This window comes from Equus caballus, chromosome 16 (assembly GCF_041296265.1).
Source record: "Equus caballus isolate H_3958 breed thoroughbred chromosome 16, TB-T2T, whole genome shotgun sequence".
In the NCBI taxonomy this organism is placed as follows: Eukaryota; Metazoa; Chordata; class Mammalia; order Perissodactyla; family Equidae; genus Equus; species Equus caballus.
The window spans coordinates 77,137,782-77,157,129 of record NC_091699.1 but is presented as its reverse complement, the minus strand read 5'-3'; the positions used below and the strand labels follow the sequence as shown (position 1 = coordinate 77,157,129).

Below are 19,348 nucleotides of genomic sequence, written 5' to 3'. Positions count from 1 at the left end.
TGCCTCGGTGTTGCTGGTAGTACTTTCCTAAAACATACAGAGTTCCTCATTCTTGTTACATCAGCTTTTAAAACCACAAAATGAAAACAGAAACGTGGTTGCCATAACTACTATTCTCAAATTATTTTAAAGAAAATCTTTTTAAGTGATTAAGAGGTAGTAAGTCTGAAATGTTAAACATCTGAAAATCAGAAATGTATATTTTATACACAAGTAATACTGCATCATATTTACACAGCTATATTGCTTTATTTTGGGTTTTTAATGAAACTAGTGAAAACTAACTTATGTTTATTCTTAAAAAAGAAAATTTACCCTACTAGTTCAGAGCACAGTAAACATATAAACTCTCATATCTTACCAATGCATTTCCAGAAGGTGTAGAGTATAGGGATTTATTTTCCTGTGGCAGTTTAGAAATGAATGCAGGAGATTCATCTTCTACCTCCTCCAAAACAACAATACACACTCGACTCATTCGCTCTTTTAAGTACTAAATTCTAAGCTATCTGATAAAAGTCACAGTCGGAAGAGCACAAGTAGTTTTTCCTCCTCTTCTGGACAACACTGAGAATCATCCTCTAAACAGCGCAGCTGTTTTTAAGTTAATAAGTACTATTGGAAAAACTGAAGTTTAAAATTATGACTACATAACTTTTAACTTCCTAAAAACAACAAAATCCAATTATTTTCTGTTGGGTTACTGCAATAACTTAAAAGAAACTTCACCTCGACATGTCAATAACTGAAACTGAGTCCAATACAAGCTCATTTAAAAATATTTTTCCCCTACCAAAATAGTCACATTGCTCTCTGTCTCACAGAAATTTACTTGCATAAAAAGATCACTGTTTTGGGTGACAACACCGAACGATACAGAATGAAATGAGAAACAACTGCTGTGACAGAAGACCATTACAGCTATACCCACTCTTGCCTACAAGGTCATATAGTTACCAGTAGCTGGCTTGCTAATAACTGAAGATAAAAAATAAAATCTCACTATTCTGTTTCCACTTCTAATTTATCTTCATTTCTTCAGCTTCACTGGTTTAATGCAGATACTATCCAGAAAAAAAAAATACATCTAGAGCTCAGCAAAAATGCTTAAAAATGAAGCTCAGAGGTTGACAATTCTTTCTGTGTTTGGGAAAGAAAAAGAAACAACACTCTGCATTAATAGCAAAGCTGCAGTACATTTACATGCGATGAGTCAGACCACAAGAGACAACAGGACTCTTGGTACTAGAATACAGCTTGATTAATCCAGATACCCCATATAATAGAAGAAACACAGATAGCTTTATTCCCATCGATAGCATAAGCAAGGCAGAACGTTCATTCCTTTTCCATCAGGCAGTTGTCTGTGGCTGCTCCAGCGAAAGGACACAGGCACCAGGCAGAAATGGTGTTAGCGGAGAATCCTAATAGAACACGCAGGCTGCGAAGGAATTAGAAGGCATTTGAGCTCAAATTACAGCTTCAGGTTTTTCATTTTAAAAAGGAGAATGAGAAAAACCCCAGTAGTTTATCATTCCAGTGTTTCCTTTGATCTCCGCATGAATACAGCTTCCATTAAATAGTCTTCATTCAGAGGAAAAAACAGCAGACTGTGCATCTTCTTTGAGCCAACTACTTTATTCAATCATCTGCCTCTGTGCCAATATAGTTTCCTTCCATCGCGAAAACCGCTACAGTTATCCTTTTCAGCAGGTTTCAGATGCTTTCCTCTTCCTCAGATGATCTTGTAAAACTCCACCGATAAAACTCCACCGATACCACCAAATGAGAAGGTCCTTAGAAAATATCTATTGAACCTCAGGACCGGCCCCACAGAAGCATTCCAACTGAGCAACAGTCTGAATAGCAAAGACTGCAGAACCGCAGGATGAAATGCCTAGTAATGCTCACATGTTACACTTACCAGAGATCTGAGCTACTGCTCAGGATGTAACTTCCTCTAGCAGGAGAAAAAAATAGTGCATTTGGACAGCCTTCACAATTAGAAGGTTCATGCCAGTTCTGTGACTAATCCAGATCAAACCGAAAAATTCTATAACTGAAAAATGAGTGCGCTTTTAACATTTTCCACTAAAAGCCACAAGGAAATCTGGTGTACTGCCTCTGCTGACTAACACTGGTTTTAGCAAGTAAACAATTCCAAACAGTTTAACTGCTTTCGTATGTTACAATATAGCAAATGTTTAACCCTGTAATGACAGCTGCAATAAGAATGCCTGCAGTGAACCCATAAAAGAGAATTCTTTTAATGATGGAGAAATATTTTCTGAGAATACAGAAACCATGAACCTAAGATTTTATTCCTATTTTATATCAAGACCATTTTTAATCTACCAGATGTATGTTATTTTCAAGATGCAAAGTTTAAACAAAAGAAATTTAAGATTTACTAATAATTTCTAAGTCACTGAATTTAAGCATCATATTTTTAAAGGCAAAAAATAAAAATTTCATAATGTAGAAATCCTAACTAACATTCTATGAATCTTTGAATTTTCACCAAAGAAATTAAATAATTCTACCTTCCAATCTGGAAAAGGAATAAACTCTTAAAATCTGTTAAATAGCTACATAAAACTATCATTTTAAGTCTTTGGTACTAAATTATCTATACATCAAAAAGGCACAGGGTAATACAAAGAAAGCAAAGAATCTTCCTCTTCTATAAAGTTAATTTCCACAAAGGAATAAAGAAGTGCCAGAAACAACCAATTTATACTAGTTAGCCTTTCTCCTCTTTCTCTGTTTACTCAATGATTGTAATTTTTCTTTTGGGAAATATCCCTAAGAATATGCCATGGTTCCCCTTCAATCCTTTTCTTTGTTCTATCAATCAGTATTTTTATTAATAAACATAATAGTTATTTCTGAACATTTATGATGTGCTAGGTGGTGTAAATTTTCATTTAATACAATAACCTTGTATGGAGGAAAAAGTAGACTCAGAAATTAAGTATTTTATCCAAACTCATGTAAATTAATAAAATTGCACCTAATTCCAAACAGGTACTCTTTCTAATCTATTCTGCTTCCACTGAGTGTACACACACACAGTCTCAAGATCTTTGCAACCTATAATACTATACTGTAAAAGTGATTTTAAAAGACAGGTAACCTATCATAGTTGTGAAAAGTTTAGGTAACGAGGGAATATACTATTTATTGGGATAATATTCCCAAACAAGTTATTTTTAAATGAGTATTTCAGGGTTAGTGTTACCTCACTCGTTTACGCCAGTTTACTTATCAAAACAAAAACAAAAAAACCAAGCATGATATATATAATTTAAGAACAAAAACCATTAAATACCAAAAAAACCTGTAACCCTAACATAATTGTACCAAGATATTAAAATATGCTAACATTTCACATAGTTGTATTTTAAAACAGAAAAAATGGTTTTAAGCTAAACATATGCAAATATTTTGACATACAAAAATGATGTTAACTATCTCCACATGGCTAAATCAAAAATATCATCTTGATATTTGAAATATCTGAAAATGAAACCATTATAGTAACATTCTATATTCTATCTTCAGGGTTTCTTTCCTCCCTAAAACGAAATCTCTTTTTACATCGACAATTTTAACTTGTTTCAAAGTATCCAGTACATAAATTCACCTACTTAGACCTAAGCTGGTACATCCTGTTTAATGTTCTAGGCCAACTTCCATACTTAATTTAAGTTTTTCCCAACCAGAAAGCAAACTCCTTGAAGTCTGAAGGACCTGTGTTATACACATATTGTTTCCTTCTACTTTCTTCCACCTGTAAATAATCTCACTGAAATGAATTCTATGATGTCACAAGACTCTGGAATAGAGTGGCAACATTATAAAGAACAATGGGGGGATTAATACAAACACACACACACACTTTAATCAGAAAATACAGGAGGCATTAAGGTGCAACAAAATGATTTTCACACCTCTAGCAGGTGAACAACTTAAACGCAGAAGTTGACAGGATATAAAACAATGATATAGGATGACAGCTAAAACTAAGGGCTTAGGAGTCAGCCTACCTGAAGTTCACATTCTGATTCCATTACTTATTAGCTGGGTCTTTGGGCAAGACTCCTTAAAGCCCGAGTCTACATTTCTTCACATTTATAAAATAAGAATGAATAATAATCTCCAGAGATTTTAATCTAGGAGATATACTGTAATAGCACAGCGACTGAAAATGGAGGCTTTGTAGCCAAACTGCTTGTATTCTAAATCCAGCCTCCCACTAACAAACATAACTGTGTGACCTTCAGCAAGTTACTAAACCTCTCATTTCAACATCTATTAAAGGACATTAACAGAATCTACTTGATAGTGTTATTCATAGTATAAAGTTTACAGTTTAAAATAAAGATAATCTCATGATTATGGATATTTAGGGTAGTTGAATGATATCCCTTGCGAAGCCAGTGAGCAAATAGCGAGGTACTGACAACCTCTCCCCCCTACTGGTGAGGTGATTCAGATTGGTGTCTGGAGATCCCATTCAGTTGCTAAGTCTCTACCCTTTTCAGGTCTCTTGAGAGACTGCTAGAAGTTTGTCTTACACTCCAGCAACCAGACAAGAGTTTACTAAGTATTGTTGGGGGAGAGAGTAGTAAACTTAGGCGAGAAGTAGGACTATAGGTTTTTCCAGTCTTCTATATTCACTGTATTTTACAGTCTAGGGAAAGAGAAGGGTAAAAAGTACTGGCCCATGATATACTAGATAATCAAAGATACTGAGAGAGAAATACTTCAATATTTTTCATTATCTAAGTTAACAGCACCATATAGTACTGTTTTATATCGTCTACTGAGTAAGACAGACCCCTAACCTCAAGGAACTCACATCTTAAAGGAAAAGGAGAAAAGTAAATAAGTACTTAAGAAATTAGGAATGGAGAAAGTACATATGGTGAAAAATTACTGACAAAGAGTGTGCAAACTTAAGTTCAACATTTTTTTCTTTCAGCTAAACGATGGCAAGGGGATGCGGGTTTTCCTTGAGGCACTTACTTTTTAGGCCAAATTAGATTAATTTTTTAATAAGCCAATCATTTCAACCCTGACAACTTCATAATCCTCGCATTCTTTATGCTAAAATTTATCCTATCAAAAGGTTACTCCTACTCTTCACAGAACACATAATGGTAGAGCTGGTTTAAACCTTCATTTTACTGATAAAAAAGTTTAACATCCTGAAAGATTATTTTTAGGTTCCTAATTTTGTTACATCAGAATTCTTTTTTTGAAACAAATGATTTTTCCTTTCTGCATAGAGATTCAACCCAAAGCTCATCTTATCTCTTACAATCTGGGAACTCCACACTGATTATCACAGAACAAAATACTTTATGCAGGGTGCATTAAGGGGCTACTCTGTGCCAAGTTAGTCTCTGAGTATTAACAAATAAAAAGCTTGTGGTGAAAGACAGAAGTGAGTTCAAACCACGTTTCAGAAATATTTCTCATAGTTCAAGAATCCTGAACAATCTTCTTGAGTTATGCCTCATCTGTCCATAAGACTTCAGAAAAAGTCTTATGAACAGATTTAAAAGAAAATGGGGTGGAAGGAGAGGGGGTGGAAAAAACCAAACAAGAGATAGCTGCTCTCTAGGCTACTGGTCAGATTTCTTTGTGATAGTATAGCCACTGCAAAAACGTCACTATTTATTTAAAAGAATGATGAATTCAAAATCCTTACAACAGATCAGATTTAATTCTCTGCATGTAATGTATTTATGAACTAGGCCATTTTTTAAATGTTTACCCAATCATACTTCCAAAATTGCTGACAACCAACGTATCTGAAGATCTCAAGTGGTTTGACACCACTGACACTTTACAAATGTAATTAACAAATTGTTAACCCTTCCATTATTAGCATGATTATGGACTGCATATTAACACATATTAATATTACATATTAATCTCATGTGTTCTTTGCAAAGATCTTCTGTATCCATTCTTCGCATCTTCCATTCAACTAGAACATTAGGTTTTTGGGTAAGTACAGAGCCTCACAGAACAAAGACTAGTTTCTCAGCTTCCCTTGAAGCAAGGAGCCACATGACAAAGTTCTGACCAGCATTTTAAGTAGAAGTGGTGTGTGGGTTTCAGAAAACTTCATAAAAGGACAAATGGCATATCCATCCTGCTTCCTGGAACATGGATGACTAGCTACCATCTTAAACCAAACAAGGACCAGAGTCTAGCATAGTGGAACAGTAGACTAAATGGGATCTGGGTCTCTGAGGACTTTGAGGGACAGAACTGCCATAAAAGTCCCAGAATGCCTACTTCTCAACTTTTAGGTTAGAGAGAAACAAGAAGTTCTGCCTTGTTTAAGTCATTGTGATTCTGAGTTTCTTGTACTTGGAGCTGAACCTAAGTGATAATCTTACTCTTTCTTTAAAGAGTAATCAGTGGGCATATATCCTTCCAGCCTTGTTCTTCCACCATCCATACTCTAGTATGGTATAGCTACTTACATTTTCAATAAACAAAATGAATTACAAACACTGGCTGCAGCAAAATGTAATAGAAACAATAACTGACCAGAAAACAGCTCGAAGAACAATCCATTATATTACCCTTGGTAAGCAAAGGAAAATCAGTAGAGGAAGAAGGAGACAAACATTCATCAAAAATATTCTCACTGAATCCTCAATCACCACTGCTGGGTACTATTATCCAATTTATATATGAGAAACAAAGGCTCAGTAACATCCAGTCAGTCAATGACTCATCCATTCATCTGTATTCATCATCTACTATGTGCCAGGTTTTCTGCTAGGCTGAGGAAACAAAATTATATATAAACAGTCAATCTTTGTTCTAGTGGAGTTTACATGCAAATAAATATTATATGACTACAAACTGTGAAAAATAATACAAGGAAAAAAATGGGGGATGGGAAGGAACTAGAGGAAGGCCCACGTGGCTGGGGCAGGCAATCATGAGGGACAATGGCAGATGTAGTCGGATAAATAGGTAAACTCAGATTAGACAGAGTCTTGTAAACCAAGTTATAAAGTTTGTATTTTTTATTAAGTGACTGAAAAATCACCAAAGATTTTTAAGTAAGGCAGTCATCATGATTTTCTTTAGAAAGATTATGTAGCTTTGGTGCGGAGAACGGACTGAAGGAGTAGAAGATGGAAGCCAAAGGACTAGTTAGGAAACTATTGCAGTAATCCAAAAGAGTGGGTAATTTGAGCTAGGATACTGGGCATGTAAATGGAGACACCCAGATATATTTTAGAAATAGGATTTATTGGAAATAAATGCTAATAGACTGGACCTAGGGGTGAGGGAGAAGGTGGTAATCACAAACAACTCCCAGGTTTTTGACTTAAGCAACTAGTGCTTACTAGAGTTTAAGCAATCTGGGCCTTCTTTAGCGTCTAAATTTATAAATGAGGAATATAATTTATTATATATCATATCTAAGGTCCCTTTAAGCTCTAAATAGGTTTCAAATCTTAATCCCAGGCCTGTACCTTAGCATTTACCTTCATGATTTGAAAATGAAGTATTAACAATCCTGAAGTTGCCTAATTCTAGGTGGGTATAAAAACTTCCTACAGGATGGTAAGATTTGGCTCAGTCTTACTCAAAGTTCAGTACACTGAAATAATCTAAAAGCCTTTTGGCGAGAATACCTTATTTTTAAAATCTTCACCAAAATTACAATAGCAACTGATGGAACTAATATTTAATATTATTTCCACTCTACTGTATGAGATTACAAAATGTCATGTATCGTCTCCACCTTCAAAGACCTTATGCAACTAACAATTTTTTGGATATGACACCAAAAGTGCAGGCAACAAAAGCAAATATAAAAAAGTGGGACCACATCAAATTAAAAAGCTTCTGCCCAGCAAAGGAAACCATCAACAAAATGAAAAGGCAACCTATGGAATGGGAGAAAATATTTGCAAATCATATATCTGATAAGGGGTTAATATCCAAAATATATAAGGAACTCATACAACTTGAAGGCAAAAAAACAAATAACCTGATTTTAAAAATGGGCAAATGACCTAAACAGATATTTTTCTAAAGAAGACATACAAACGGCTAACGGGTACATGAAAAGGTGCTCAACATCACCTATCATTAGGGAAACACAAAGCAAAACCACAAGGAGATTTCACCTCATACTTGTTAGGACGGCTGGTATCAAAAAGATGACATAAGCGTTGACAAGGAAGTGGGAAAAAGGGAACCTTTCTAAGCTGCTGGTGGGAACGTAAATTGGTACAGCCACCACCGAAAATGGTATGGAGGATCCTCAAAAAATTAAATATAAAACTACCATAAGATCCTGCAATCTCACTTCCAGATATATCTCCAAAGGAAATGAAATCAGTATCTTGAAGAGATGTCTACACTCCTGTGTTCACTGCAACATTATTCACAAAGTTAAGATACGGAAACAACTTAAATGTCTATCGATAGATGAACAGATAAAGAAAATGCAGTGTATGTATATAGAACAGAATATTTTTCAGCCATAAAAATGAAGGAAATCAGGGGCTGGCCCCGTGGCCAAGTGGTTAAGTTCGCGCGCTCCGCTGCAGGCGGCCCGGTGTTTCGTTAGTTCGAATCCTGGGCGCGGACATGGCACTGCTCATCAGACCACGCTGAGGCAGCGTCCCACATGCCACAACTAGAAGAACCCACAACGAAGAATATACAACTATGTACCGGGGGGCTTTGGGGAGAAAAAGGAAAAAATAAAATCTTTAAAAAAAAAAAAAAAATGAAGGAAATCCTGCCATTTTCAACAATATGGATGAATCTGGAGGGCATTATGCTAAGTGAAATAAGCCAGACACAGAAAGACAAATACATAAGACAAACACTTGAATGTGGAATCTAAAAAAGTCAAATTCATAGAAGCAGAGAGTACAATGGGGATTACCAAGAGCTTAGGGGTGAGGGAAATGGGGAGACACTGGTGAAAAGCCACGGACTTTTAGTTTTAAGATGAGTAAGTTCTGGATCTAACACACAGCATGGTGACTGTGGTTAACAATATGGTACTGCGTACTTTAACTTTGCTGAGAGTAGATCTTCCGTTCTTATCACAAAAGAAAAAAATGGTAACTATGTGAAGTGGTAGATGTGTTAATTAACACACATTAGCTTGATTGTAGTAACCATTTCACAATGATTAGAAGATATTTGGTCCTGTCCAAAACATCCATAAGACATTTGGTCCACTCCAAAAGGTCCCTGACATCTGGTCCTGTCAAAAAGGTCCATCAGACATTTGGTCCATGCCAAAACGTCCTTGATATTTGGCCCTGTCAAAACCATCTGGCATGGTCCAAATATCCTCATGGACGTTTTGGATGGGACCAAACGTCCTGCAAGGTTTTGTAATGTATAGGTATCTCAAATCATCATGTTGTATACTATAAATATATACAATTTTTACTTGTCAATTATACCTCAATAAAGCTGGGGGAAAAAGACCTTATGTAGTCTAAATAAGGTACTATGTCATACACAAGAAAAACTAACCAGTACAAGGTAAGAACAGAAAAGATAGTAAAGGCAGAAGACCTAAAAACAGAGGTCAAGACTATACCTGCCATTAATTCAATCACTGGTAAAAGTGTAGCATATGAATTTATTAATTGTAATCGATATATAAAGATATCTTCTAATTGACCGTTCTCTAAAAAAACGATGGCTTTTTACAAAGATATCCATAAACTTCCTTATTGCTACTTTTTTCTCTTCTAATTTACTGGAAGGGTGCTTTCTCAAAGAAACTGATGGTCTACTAGGTAGAATATTTAATATCAAAACTTGCTCTTCATGAAACACTATATCTATTTAACACTAAAACTATTTATAATGAAAGAATAATAGTTTAGCTACCCAAAGCGTAGAGAAGGTCATCTAATAGAGATATAAACTGAGTCACATACGTAATTTTAAATTTTCTAGTAAACACATTTTAAAATCGTGAAATAGGTGAAATTAATTATAACAATATATATATATATATATATTTTTAAAGATTTTATTTTTCCTTTTTCTCCCCAAAGTCCCCCAGTACATAGTTGTATATTCTTCGTTGTGGGTCCTTCTAGTTGTGGCATGTGGGACGCTGCCTCAGCGTGGTTTGATGAGCAGTGCCATGTCCGCGCCCAGGATTCAAACCAACGAAACACTGGGCCGCCTGCAGCGGAGCGCGCGAACCCAACCACTCGGCCACGGGGCCAGCCCCAATTATAACAATATTTTATGTAATCAAATATAACCAAAATATTATTTCAGCTTATACTCAATATAAAAAGTTACCAGATATTTTACATTTTTAATTAAATCTTCAAAACTTGTGTATTTTATACTTAGAATATATCTCAATGCAAACATTAAATTTTCATTGGAAATAGATTTATATTTAGATTTCACAAAATTTACATTGAGGATATAAATACACGTGGCCAAGTTGTTCCAAATATACTTAAAAGTTTTCCAATAACTGTTTTTTAATTAAAACTAAACACAATTAAGAATTCAGTTTCTCAGTTACATTTGCCAGCCACATTCGGCAAGTGACTATCACATGGTGCAACACTGGCTTAGACCTATAAGGACTTTTTAACAATTTAACTGTTCTACACAGTAACCTAAAATATGCTACCTACATTACAGTCTAAAGGAACAGAACACAGTTTAGATTTTTATGGTGGCCCAGAGTCAGTAATGTGAATATACATTGCTAGTCTGGTTCTATAGTAAAATAACCACATTAGGAGCTAGACGCCTTAGTTGACTCTTCCTAAATATTTGTGTCACGACTTGAATGGTTCATTAGTTCTCTCTCTTTTCTCTGTCTCTTTCCTCAAAAGACATACACACTTCTCTAATTTTATCACAATTATTAACCCTGGCTTGAGGACAACATCATGTTGTCTCATGAAGCAAAGTATATGAACTTCATAGGTGCCATTTTCTTCATTATTCAGAGGCCTCTTCCTATACGTTCGGGTTCCATACAGATTTCCTAAGTTGAAGTTAACAAAAGTCAGCCAGCTATCTGTCAGCACATTACTTTATTTCTTTAGGTACCTTCATTTTACTGTTGAAGAAAATGAAACTGGTCAAATGATTTTGATAGTTGTTTTCAATTCTAACACTTTATGATTTTATGTCCCTTTTCTGCTAAGAGTAGGTTGATTCATGAAAGGGAAGTACCAAAAGTGGTGGTGCTGATCATAGATTAGGTTTTTTCAATAAGTCTGGCTGTGAGGAAGAATAAATTGGGCAATATTTAACCCAAAAAGTATTAAGAAAAAAAGGTAAAGAACAAGATAAACATGCTGAAGGCTAAAGAACTTAATTTTCAAAAAGGAAAGATACAGAGAGAGTGATCTCAGCTGGATGGTGGAATAAGAAGCCCATGGACAAAATGATCTATCAACAACACATGGACCAATTCCCTTTGTAAGAAATCCAGAAACTAGCTGAGAGGATTCTATACCCCTGGAGAATGCAAAACTAGCCACAATGAAGCCTACAGTAAAATTCAAGACACCCTCTCACTATAATCCCTACGCCAACACAGTGCCATAGTCAGCAAGAAGAAAACACCAACAGAAGAAACACACGAGAAAAAGAAATCAAAGCATATCAATACACAAAAATCAATGAAAGAAAAAGGAAGATAGCATGACAAGAAAAGAGAGACAAGAGAACTATTAGACAGAAAAGAAACAACAAAATGGCAATTAACTACTCCTTCCCTATCAATAATTACTTGAGATGTAAATGGATTAAACTAATCAATCAAAAGACACAGAGTGGCTGAATGGATTACAAAAACAAGATCCAACTATATGCTCTCTACAAGAAACTCATTTTAGATTTAAGGACACATGTAAGGCTGCAAGTGAAGGAACAGAAAAAGATATTCCATGCAGATAGTAATGAAAAGAAAGCAGGGGTGGCTAAACTTATAAACACACAAACTAGACTTTAAGTTAAAAGGGCCAATTCATCAGGAAGATTGTTTTATAAATATATATATATATATATATATACACTCACATCAGAACACCCAAATATATAATGCAAACACTGACACAACTGAGGGAGAAATAGTCTGCAATACAATAATGGTAACTGACTTCAATATCCCACTTTCAACAATGGATAGAACATCCAGACAGAAAATCAACAAGAAAACAGTGGGCTTGAACAACACTATAGACTAAATGGACCTAACACACACAGACGGAACATTCCACCCAAGAGCAGCAGAATATACACTCTTCTCAAGCACACACAGAACATTCTCCAGGATTGATGACATCTTAGGTCATAAAACAAATTTTAACAATTTTAAGAAGATTGAAATCATACCAAATATCTCTTCTGATCACAATGGAATGAAATTAGTAATGCACAGTAGAAGAAATACAGAAAAATTAATAAATATGTGGAAATTAATATACTCTTGAACCACCAATGGGTCAGAAAATAAATCAAAAGGGAAATTAGAAAATATCTTGAGACAAATAAAACGAAAATATAACATACCAAAACTTATGGGATGTAGCAAAAGCAGTACTAAGAGGGAGGTTTATAGTGATAAACACCTACATTAAAAAAGAAAGATGTTAACCTAACTTGAAGTTTCTTGTACCTCAAGGGTACAAGAAAACAAGAAAAAGAACAAACTAAGCCCAAAGTTAGCAGAAAGAAGGAAATACTCCAGATTAGAGTAGAAATAAACAAAATAGAGAAGAAAAAAAAATAGAAAAAACCCAGCAAATCTAAGAGTTGGTTTTTTGAAAAGATAAAACTGACAAACCATTAGCTATACTAAGAAAAAAAAGAGAATTCAAATAAATTGAGAAATGAAAGACAAGATGTTACAACTGATGCCACAAGGGGAAAAAAGGACCATTAAGAGACTACCACAAACAGAGGCCGGCTTGGTGGCACAGCAGTTAAGTGCGCACGTTCTGCTTCTTGGCGGCCAGGGGTTCACCGGTTCAGATCCCAGGTGCGGACATGGCACCGCTTGGCAAAAGCCATGCTGTGGTAGATGTCTCACGTATAAAGTAGAGGAAGATGGACATGGATGTTAGCTCAGCGCCAGTCTTCCTCAGCAAAAAGAGGAGGATTGGCAGTAGTTAGCTCAGCGATAATCTTCCTCAAAAAAAAAAAAAAAAGAAGAGGCTACCATAAACAATTATATGCCAACAAATTGTGCAACCTAGAATAAATGGATATATCCCTAGAAACATAAAACAAACTAAGATTGAATCATAAATAGAAAATCTGAGCAGACATATAACTAGTAAGGAGACTGAATCAGTAATCAAAAGCCTCCCAACAAAGAAAAGCCCAAGACCAGATGGCCTTACTGGTGAATTCTACCAAACATTTAAAGAATTAATGCCAATCTTTCTTAAACTCTTCCAAAAACTGAAGAGGAAGGAACACTTTCAAACTCATTTTATGAGGTCACCATTACCCTGATAGCAAAGCCAGATAAAGACATTACAAGTAAAGAAAATCACAGGTCAATATTCCTGATGAACATAGACGCAAAAATTCTCAACAAAATACTAGCAAACGAAATTCAACAGCACATTAAAAAGATCACACACTATGACCAAGTGGGACTTATCCCTAGCATGCTATCACGGTTCATCATACAAAAATCAATTCGTGTGACAGGACATTAACAGAATGAAGGATTAAAAAAAAAAATCACATGATCACCTCAATAGATACAGAAAAAACATCTGACAAACTTCAACACCCTTTCATGACAAAAATTTGAAACAAACTAGGAATAGGAGAAAATTACCTTAACACAGGCCATATACGAAAAGCCCACAAATTCAACAGTGAAAGACTGAAAGCTCCTTCTGAGAAGATCAGGAACATGGCAAGGACGCTCACTCTCAATACTTCTATTTAACATAGTACTGTGATTCTTAGCCAGACCAAATAGGCAAGAAAAGAAAGAAGTGGCATCCAAATCAGAAAAGAAGTAAAACTACTTCTGTTTGTAGATGATATGATCTTATGTAGAAAATCCTTAAGACTCCACAAAAACGCTGTTAAAACTAATTAATGAATTCATTAAAGGTGCAGGAACCAAAATCAACAAAAATCAGTTGTGTTTCTACACACTAAGAATGAACTATATGAAAAGGAAATTAAAACAATTTCGTTTACAATAGCATCCTAAACAATAAAATACTTAGGAATAAACTTAGGAGATAAAAGACTTATAAATTGAAAATTACAAAACATGAAAGAAATTAAAAACGACCTAAATAAATGGGAAGATATCCTATGTTCATGGATTGCAAGACTTAATATTGTCAAAAAAAAGAAAAGAAAAGATATAGGAAAGGTGAATAACTAAAAAAACCACTTAATTGGTGAAGGAAGATCACAGGGATGTAGAAAGGGGGGTGGGATTCTAGAATGGAGGTGGAAAAATTAAGTTATGAAGAGAGGATCTGTGTCCTCTGAAACAAGAGGAAAGGGTTGATGTGGGTAAGTTAATAAGTCGGAGAAAAAGGATAATGTTGAAAAGGCATAGGAATGAATGTTTAGCAATTGAAAGTAATGGGTTGTGAGGGATACGTTGGATAGTAACAGAATTACAGAACCGAAGGCAGTTTCAGTAGAGGAGACAAGTTGGGGGGTTTTGGTCATTAGAATATGTGGTTAGAGCCAAGTGGAGAGGATCACTGGTGTGGAGGTTGTTAAATTGTGAAGTATGATGTTCAAGATGTCATCTACAAAGAAAGGAAATCAGCTAGATAACTGAGACAACTATGATCCAGATACAGAAATCGGGAGTGAGATTTGATAGACAACAGTGACAAGAAATAGAAGGGTCATCTAGCCAGATGGCATGTGCCTCGAAAGAAGGAAGGTTTTTATAGGTAGGTAAACTAGTGCCATTTTAATAGCTATAGCAGGGGCTAGAAGAATGCTGACTCTGCTCCCCTCTCTCCTCCCAAAACACACACACACACACACACACACACACACACTCCTAAGATATACTGGCTGTGAGCAAAGGAACAGTTAACACTTGAGAAGACCTCTGGAGAAGCATGTACTTATGAAAACATTTAGTTTCATTAAGATAGGAGATAGAATGGGCTTTCTGGGAAGAATATAGCTTCAAGAGTTATATATGAGAACTTAAGGCCTAAATCAGTATTTAAATGACTGTTTCCAGACTTGACTCTTGAGAGAAATAATTCCTTCCTTTGAAAAGTATGCAAGGAAAAAATTTTAACAAGCCAAATATATGTAAACTACTATACAAGTAGTTTTCTAGAATATACCCAATACGCCAAAACTAAGGGAGAAACGGAAAAAACTTACTCTGTTGTCAAGTACGTAGTACTGCATTTAAGCAATATTTTTAAAAGTTAGATTTTCTTCAAAATTTGATTATCTCAAGAAGTAGCCTGAAATTAAAAAATATTTATCACTCAGACTGGATTGAAAGCCAGACTGAATCAGTTTTTTTAAGCTGTGTTACTTTCAAATATCCTATTTGATCTGTCTGTTATTACTATAATTTTTGGCTGGGAATTATGTTAACTAGCAGCATCTCTGGCCTGTGACTTATGTCTTACCGGGCTCAGAATAAACACATTCTCTGAAATATAAGCACATTATTATTATTATTATTATTATTATTATTATTATTTTGAAGGAAGATCAGCTCTGAGATAACTACTGCCAATCCTCCTCTTTTTGCTGAGTAAGACTGGCCCTGAGCTAATATCCATGCCCATCTTCCTCTACTTTATATGTGAGACACCTACCACAGCATGGCTTTTGCCAAGCAGTGCCATGTCCGCACCCAGGATACGAACTGGCGAACCCCAAGCCGCCAAGAAGCGGAACATGCGAACTTAACCGCTGCACCACCAGGCCGGCCCCTATAAGCACATTATTACCTGCATAATTAGCAATCTTTCAGCAACTGTATCAAAGACCACTTAGGCTCAATATTACAAATTAGCAGAGAGTAAAATTTTTATTTTAAACAAGCTGAATTTCTGCCTTTCTTTAAAAAAGATTGCGGAAAGGTTATCTTCAATTCATGCTGGTTTCTGCAATGTGGTAACATTGGGGTAAATGTAGTACAAAGTTACTGCACTTTAAAAGCTGCAGGGAGAAAATGTTCAATTTAAAAATAAGTTGCTATGGTTACCCAATGTTTACCTTTATAAGCAATAATTTACATGCGACGTCCAAGGAATTCCCACAAGTGCAGTAAGAACAGTAGCTGAAGTATACACTAGTTATTTCACACACAAACTGGACCTGCATATGCCACTTCCATTTCAAAGTAACTATCATTTGGGAAATACTAAAGAAAAATGATTCACATCTTTCCAAACCGTAGAAGGGTGGAGACAAAAATACCAAATGTAACTATTTTAAAATTCAAGTGATGACTCAGATAGTTTAGAACATTTTCATATTCTTTCGTTCCCTTTATTAGAGTGCTATCTAAAATTTTATAAAGTAGTGTCTATTGTTGAAAGAAGGAAAGGGTGTTTCTAATGTGTTTCAGGCATGGAACTCCTTTTGCATAAGTAGATTTTCATGTCCTTGATAAACTTGTAAAAAGCCATGATTATACTTAACATTACTCCAGAGTAAAACAATGTTAATTCCTTTAGATGTAGCCAATTTTTAACTTCTTAAATGGAAAGAAGAGGCCTCTATCAGAATTGATAACTAGCTCATTCTTAACTAACTGGATGGTTAAACCTGCTAGCAGTTACTGTATTACAGAAATTTTTTTGTCTGTCTTGTTCAGTCAGAATATTCAGTATTGCGAGAATACCTACAAAACTTCTGACCTCAATATAATTCTAATGTGACCTTATAATTATGAGGCTCCTCATTACACCTTAATGGGCCTTCCAGCAAGTATCTACTTTTCTGCATAAGAGACGATCTTGATATTAGGGCTAGCCTAAGCTACAAAAAAACAGAATGTTATAATCAACTGGCTTAAACAATAAAGAGACCTATTGTCCTTAACAAGAAATGAAATAAGGTAGCTCTGAAATGACTGACTCAGTTATTCAATGCTATCACATAGAACACCTATGCTTCTCCCAGCTTTTCTCTGTGAGACTCAGCATGCACCTTAGGATAATTCCCTTCATAGTCACAAGATACCTGCCATACTTCAAGGCATCTTATCAGACACATTTTGTTGTCTAGGAGAAGGGAGAGTGAGTTTCCTTCTATGTCTCCTTATTTTAGGTGCAAGGAAGACTTTCCTAGGAGCTACCTAAGCTGACTTTCCAAGACATGTGACCAGACGTGGCTCACAAGTCCCTTGCCAAACAAATCACTACCAGGCACAGCAGTATTACTATGACTAGCTTACACTATTAGGGATTTCTCCAAGTCATGTAGGATAGAGGTGGGTACCCAAACAAAAACGGGGCCCTGCAGGGAAGGAAGCAAGTAATAGCCGGTGAGTAGACAACCAACAGTATGCTATGCACTACGCAGAAAAATTAAATCTTAGCATTTTATTTCAACAGTTTAATTTCCCCACCATTACGAATTAATCACAACACACTAGTACTCGACGATACTTTGAGGGCTCTAGAGATTTATTTTTAAAAGGGAAAAAAAATGTCATCAGTAATTTATCTTAAAACAGACTAAAGGCAATCAATCTATAAACGCTATTGACAAAAGAGAATAGTATGCTTTAGAACATGAAATAGTAAAATAAACTTTAATTTTGACCAGTTAAAATGAAAGTTTTATCTCAGAAATGTTTCTTATTAATCTCACTTTTCTCGCCCAGGAAAAGTAAGGCTAATTACTAGATAGGTCAAACCGCATCTAGAGTAATGAGACTGGAAGACATTCAAAGAGGGTGCCAGGATAACGGTGTCTAAAAACCATGTCCTAAGTATCAATGAAGCTAAAGGTGTTTTGTCTGAAAAGGGGTCAGGGAGAATATGATAGCTTTAAAATATCTGAAGTGCTGTCATTGTGAAGAGAGACCAAACTGCATAGTTCCAGAGAGAAGAACTAGGATCAATGAACAATAACAAGCAGGAAGATAAAATCTGGTTCAAAATAAATAGTACTTTTGATAGCATTATTATATCTGAATGTGGAACAAGGCTGGCTGCCCATATGGAGCAGGAATGAATATCCCAGGTAACTTGAAGACCTATGATGGTTCTAGGCACTTTATGTATACTCAGTTGTCATAACATGCCTGCAAAATAGTTTTTAATCCCGATTTCACAGATAAAATCTGGTCTAGACAAGTTAAACACTGGAAATTACACAGCCAAGAAGTGGAGAAAACTGGATTCTAACCCAGGCCCATCTGTCTCCAAAGCCTGGCTCTTCTCACATATCACACATGAAAGAGAAGTTAAATTAGCAGTTAAGGAAGTAAATGGGATTTCTGAATTGGTGAGAACCAAGTATCATCTGATTTGAAGTCCCTTTCAAAATTAACATGCCAGAAACAAAAAGCATTACTCCCTTCCATTTATATCAGTACGTCCTAGGTTAAGAATGCTTTCACATCTATTCTCACACTGGTTCCTCACAGCTACGCTTTAAGGTTAAGTAAGCTAAGGAGGCATTATCTTTCGTCATTCTACCTCAGAGAGTAAGAGGATGACAACAATGAATTCTTTCAACTTCCTTCTAATTTACATCCAAACATATTTGTATTTTCAATTTCTTCCTTCTGATCTTTCATTCATTCAGTAGTGATTTATTAGAAACTTCTTACATGCCAGGTACCAAACCTCAAGGACTTCGTAGTCTTATGGCAAAAGCTTACAGTCACAGAGGAAAAGTAAGTTTATACAAAAATATTTCCATCTTCTTATAGATCTTACTTTATCCATTCTGATTCCTTTTTAATGTCACTTTGATTTATTCCTCCTTGCTGTCTCTGTTCCTTCCTCTTGGCCTACAAAAAACTTCTCTGCCTCCCTAACGAGCTACCACTCCATTTCTTACTTATTTCACCCTACTGCAATCTGACTTCCATACTCATCACTCAACTGAACCGCTCTAAGGTCACAATGATAACCTACTGCAAAATCTTCATTTTTCCCCAACTACTCTACAATACTAGACATCAATCATCTTTATTAAACTTTCTCCTTGCTACTTCCATAAAATTTTCACATATTTTTCTAAACCTTCTTTTCTAGCCCCTTTCACTTGGCTTTTCTTCTACCAGTCACACTTAAATATTGGCTTTCCTTTCAGCCCACTTCTCTTTCTCCCAGTC

At 35.5% G+C, this 19,348-nt stretch overlaps 1 protein-coding gene across 10 annotated transcripts in view; it reads right to left on the bottom strand.

The window, feature by feature from the left end:
• Nucleotides 1–19,348, bottom strand: part of ANKRD28 (ankyrin repeat domain 28) — a 200,663-nt gene that overhangs the window by 110,986 nt on the left and 70,329 nt on the right. Inside the window, exon 1 of one of the 10 annotated variants that reach the window (XM_014731850.3) lies at nt 362–3,778. The exons of 6 other annotated variants lie outside the window; for them this stretch is intronic. In XM_014731850.3, the coding sequence (XP_014587336.1) occupies nt 362–478 (117 nt within the window). In that variant the 5' untranslated portion in view covers nt 479–3,778. Of the gene's footprint in view, nt 1–361; nt 3,779–19,348 lie in introns of those variants that run through there. 3 more of the 10 variants (XM_070238117.1, XM_023620899.2, XM_023620896.2) reach the window with 3 other exon arrangements.